Here is a 6,000-nt window from a genome sequence, read left to right as displayed (position 1 = left end):
AAATAAACAAATATATAATTAAAGGACGGATAGAGTATAAAATCAACACAATTTACCTTTTTCTTAATACAGTACATATTTGTATTGTTTTTTTTTTTTTATTATTATAGATTGTACTGAAATCAACTATAACAGATAATACATATCATGATGAAATATAACAAAATTTATAGTTGATTTTAATACAATCTATAATATCAAAAAAATAATAATAATTATATAAATTTATTTAAGACAATATATATATATATAATGTTAATTTTTTTTTTATACCATGTGGTAATGGTATCTATGTGGGTTTTATGTCATGAAACATCAAAGACCAGAGCGATGACTGAACGCCGCCACCATCTCCGCCGGCGCCGTTCAATTTGGGGCTGAGATCCCATCGGCTCATCGGACTTATCTTCTTCTCCCTATTAACCAACGGGCTGCACCTCCACGAATTCGCCATTACCGATCTCCCATCAAGCGGACCCGAAAACGATACACAGACACCGCCGCCGCACTCCGCCGCCGCCGCCAACGGCCCCGACCACATACCCCTACGCGCCGCCGCCGCATTCGACGCTGGAAACTTGCTTCCGATCCTCCGAATTCCAGCCCACCTGGCGGCAATGTTCTTTTTGAGGAGCTTTCTCGTCTTGTTAATGGCGGAAACGAGCCTGGACGACGGCGACGGGGGTTTTCCGCCGGCGGCGCGCTTGAGGATCTCGAGGCGGTGCTTGGCGACGGCGACGCCGATGCTCTGGAGGAAATCGTGGGTGAAGAGAGGCAGATCGTCCTCTTGGAGATCGTTCCCGACGAATACTCCGGCGTAGTGATACACCATTTTTGGATCGATGTTTGTCTTAGATAGCCATGAGTACCAATCCATAATCAATCTCCACTTTCTACGTCTACATATACATATACATATACATATATAGAGAGAGAGAGAGAGTTGTTATGTGGGATTTTTATTTTTCTTTTTTTTTTTTTTAACAATGAAAATTTCATATATATATATATATATATTTAAGCATGTTACAAATATTATACTCCCTACATCTACATAAAATATAAAGATGCGGTGTTTAAGAAATAATAGTATTTTAATTATAGTGGCCAGTTAAAAAGTAATATAAAGATATTTTCGCCCTTACTTTTTGATGTAAAAGCAATGATGTGAAAGGGTATTTGTGGAAAAAAAGTAAAATAATTAATAAAATATTTATTTTGTTGGACATTTCAAAATAAAAATATGTATACTTTCTAATGAGAGGGGAGTACAATATTTCAAAAATATGAAATAATTAATTATTTTTTATCTCATCATATCATTTAAATATAAAATAATTAATTATTTTTTTATCTCATCTTATTATTTAAATAGAAAATAATTAAGTATTTTGTAATTGGACGATCCAAAATGTTGCACAGCCATATCTAGTGTGTCATGTGCACTATAGAAATAAAAATTTAAGAGATGTATAATTAATAAATAATTAGAAAATATATTAATAAAACTAATTGTAGTACAATACAAATAATTATATATTAAAATTAAATTAATTAAATAAAAAAAATTATAGAGTAAAAAAAATTAAATGTGTATTTTTTTTCCCGAAAAATAAATAAAATATAAGATGTGAGACGAAGTAAAATTGCAACATGAAAGGAAGATATATGATGAATTAAATTGGCAATGTGGAAAGAAAATATGAGACAAATAGAGTGAAAAATAGAATTAGTATATAATTTGTTTGATTATGTTTTTTCCAATTTTCTTCCAACCATCGTTATTATTTACTCCCCCGTCTCAGATATTTTGTGCGTCTTACTGTAGCCACGAGAATTTAGTAGGAGTATAATTAGTAAATAATTAAAAATATATTAGCAAAAATAATTATTCTATAATAAAATAACTTATTAGTATAATTAAAATTTAAGAAATATAAATTAAATTTTTAAAAATAAAATTAAAGTGTATAATTCTTTTCCAAAAAAGGAAAGTGACAAAATAAGTGGGATAGACGAAAATGGAAATGTAGACATGAAAAGTGAGGCGAGAGTATTATATACAATAATTTATTTATTTTTCTCCATTTTATTTAATACTTCTTCCGCCCTGCTGCAAGAGTTCCATGTTATTGTATTTAATATTAAAATATTTTTATATTTGTATAATTTTTATATAAATGTTATTATATTAGTATTATAAGATATTGATAGAAGTATTTATGTTTTTTTTATGATTTATAGTATATTTTGATATAATAATTAATATTCGAATATCAATATAAAAAAAAAAAAAATTAAACAATTGCAACATAACAGAAATAGTATATTACATCTAAATTATATTTAAAATAACACATTAAATACAATTAATTATTCATATCGTAGTATTAAATAATTATTAAAATTGAGTTTTTATAATTGTGTATTTGTTAGGTTTTTAAATTAAAATCAATATTATTTAATGGATGCCAAAAATATGGAAACTACCTATTACTTATAAGAGCTATTCCACTTAATACTCATTAATTTTAATTGAAATTTCAAATCTTTTTCTTAAATTATATTAAATATGTATAAAATAAAAAACGATAGGACATTTATCGGGTATTAAGAGAAACCCCCGTCTTGGATGGCCTTGGAACGCTGTTGTTTTTATTTTTATTGCTAATATTCCCTCCCTCCCATAACTATGTATTCATTTATTTTTAGAAATATTAGTATTATATTAGAATGCAGTAGGAATAAAGTAGAAATGACAAAAATAACCTTATTAGTATTGTGTGATATAAAAGTAATGATATTTGTGTAATATATTGTAAGTTGTAGGGGTATTTGTAATGTTAGATAGATAATACAATTACTAAAAAAAAAAAAAAGGAAATAGATACTTTGTTATGAGACAAACTAAAATGGAAAAATGAATAGTTTGTTATGGGACGGAGGGAGTAGTTTTTTTTATACTCCCTCCATCCCACATACCATATCCACGTTGTCGTTTCTGTCCGTCTCACATTTCATACCACTTTTCTTTTTTGGCAAATGATTACATATTTTAATCTCAATTTAAACTTTTTAATTTTTTTTTAATTTTAATTAAACTAATTAGTTATTTTAATTTTAATTAATAATTATTTATATTATAGGATAATTATTTTCACTAATACATTCTTAATTATCTACTAATTACACATCTCCTAAAATATCGTGTCTACACGGTATATGGGACGGAGAGAGTATATAAGTATCACATATTTAAGATTAATTTTTCATTTAAAATATTTTATTCAAATATAAAATTAAATTAAATTTAACAAAGTTATACCTTGAAATGAATTTCGACACAAACAAGAATCCATGCCGAAGATGGATTCACAAGTAGGATAGGATCTCTATATAGCAACGTTAGATTGTTGATTTTATACGGTAATGATCTATACTCTCTCCGTCCCAATAGAGTTGTCTTGTTTTTTCATTTTCGTTCGTCTCAAAATAATTGTTTTGTTTCCTTATTTAGTAATTGTAGTCTCCATAACAAAATTATTCTTACTTTTCCAAACTACCCCTAATTATTACTCTAATATATTTTTTTAAATCATTCAAATAGTAAGGGTATTTTAGTCTTTTACATTCTACTTTATACCTATTTTCAATTAAATACTATTATTTTTTAATTTCGGTGTCCACTCCTAGTAAGATATCTTTTCTGAGACGGAGAGAGTACAATATATATTATAATTGATCTCAATACAATATATATATATATATATATAATTGATGACAGTATATAATAATAATTCAGTATTAATTCAAATTCAGTTATATATATATATATATATATATATATATTGGTAGGATACTTAAATTTTCACATGTGTTGTAATAAATAAAATTGACATATTTGAACCACTCGATTGACCAAATTGCACATTAACCTCAACTACACCATTTAAAGGTATTTCAAACCATAAACCTAACTACTACTTTATAGTTTTCCCATTTTATTAGTATTTATTACCAATCAATTTGGACCCAATTGGGTTCTCTTTTGACACTCATCACCTAAAAATTAAAAAATTAATTAATTAATTAAAATCCCGACGCTTTCAGATCTATCTGTCACACATTATTCTTCTAGTTTGACTTACTTTATCGGGCTTAGTTCACAGAGTATTTATTATGCCGGAATTTACCGAGTAGCAATTACGGATTTCTCACGTTATCAATAAATAAATAAAAATTTCTCACAGACTATTTTTCAAGTGTGCACCGAATAAATATCTAACTGAAAGTATTAGCCTGTAAGGTAAATTTGGATGATGAAGTTTCTTCGTTTTAATATTTTTATTTTTATTATGTAATACATTTTTAAGAGTAAAATTGTTTATAATTTATGTTTGATTTAAAAATTGCATAAATTTTTCTCGTATTTTAAATGAATATTGCAAAAATAAATAAATAAATAAATAAAATCATTTTTTAAGAGCTCTTTTTCAATATTTTCTAAAACATAAGGCAATATTACACAATTTTTAGAGAATTTTGTATAACATTTTCTAAATACGAGCTAGCTCATATAATTTTAAATCATAAAAAAGAATATGGTATAAATCTCACATACCATGTATGAATTATAAGAAATTTTACTTTATTTTTTCGTATAAAATACTTCCTCTATCCAGCTAGAAACTATAAATATTTTTATTTTGGGACGTCTAATTACAAAGTAAACATTTCATTAAGTACTTTACTTTTTTTCACAAATATCCGTATTTTACACCACATCATTACTTTTACACCAAAAAGCAAAGGTAAAAATGTTATTACACTACTTTTAACTACCTACTATAATTAAAATACTATTATTTTTTAAACACCATGCCAAAAATAATTGTATATTTTATGTGTGGACGTATTACATTTAACAATAATTTTACCAAAATTATAATATATTAAAACTCAAATACACAAATATAAACACTTAAAGAACACACACCTATTATATTATTGCTTCTAACTATTTCTTGCTATTTGTAAATAATTACTCCTATCTCAAAATTGTTAGCACACATGTTTGAGGATGTGATTGTTTGTAATATGCAATTTTTAATAAAAATATATTTTTTAAAAAAATAAAAATTAATACCTTTTTTTAATATATTAGTATAGAACTAAAGGTCCCATTTTTATTAAATCTAATTTTGGTCCTATTATTCATGTTATTTTCATCAAAACCATCAAATCATATATTTATTGTTTAATTAATACATTATATAAACAAATATTTTTATATTGTTATATCCTAATATCACTTACTAATGTGACATGTGTTCTAAACTTTATTTCAAAATATTATTTAAAACTAGCCAATATATAAAACAAAATTATAATGAAATATGACAATGGAATACATAGAAATACAATTGAATTATATTTCGATATTTGATGTTAGTTACAGTGTTGGCTTAAAAAATAACCAAAGCCAAATTCTCATAAACATTCTCATAAACATTCTAAAGCTCGTTTGAATTGGCTTAAAAAATAAGCAGAAGCCAAGAGTAGAAAAAACAGTTCGATTTTATATTTTGTGAATAATTATAAAAGCTGTTTTTGCTTTTGAGGATAAGCCAATACAAATATGAATAAATAATTTTTTTTTTAGAAATAAAAGCAAAATATATATATATATATACCAATTATAATATTTATTATTAATTTCTCAATTATATATATACCAATTATAATATTTATTATTCTAAAAATAATACAATTTATTTAATTTATACATATAAAAACATATAGATCTATTTATTTTTAGACAATTATATTTTTCGGTTGTTATATTTTAAAAACTATGTAGTTTGGTATTGATTGGATCTAATTTTCGGTCACTACATTGTAATGATATATACACTATATATTTGTTGAAAGTCTTTAAAATATTGATAAGTGACAACTCTAGAAGTAGCGATTACTAATACAAATATATCTTTTCGGTAT

General features: G+C 25.4%; 1 protein-coding gene across 1 annotated transcript; it reads right to left on the bottom strand.

The window, feature by feature from the left end:
- Positions 1–289: 289 nt before the first annotated feature.
- Positions 290–877, bottom strand: LOC127264843 (uncharacterized). The gene has a single exon (XM_051294385.1). The coding sequence runs from the start codon at positions 875–877 to the stop codon at positions 290–292; it is 588 nt and encodes a 195-aa protein (XP_051150342.1).
- Positions 878–6,000: the final 5,123 nt, after the last annotated feature.

Source organism: Andrographis paniculata, unplaced genomic scaffold (genome assembly GCF_009805555.1).
Source record: "Andrographis paniculata isolate CXL003 unplaced genomic scaffold, ASM980555v1 Contig71END, whole genome shotgun sequence".
NCBI classification, from domain to species: domain Eukaryota; kingdom Viridiplantae; phylum Streptophyta; class Magnoliopsida; order Lamiales; family Acanthaceae; genus Andrographis; species Andrographis paniculata.
The sequence above is the reverse complement of the archived record's forward strand: the minus strand, read 5'-3'. Positions and strand labels throughout refer to the sequence as shown.

Bases quoted from the DNA above. Each gene is read 5' to 3' on its own strand.
- LOC127264843 (XM_051294385.1), bottom strand. From the start codon at position 877: ATGGATTGGTACTCATGGCTATCTAAGACAAACATCGATCCAAAAATG.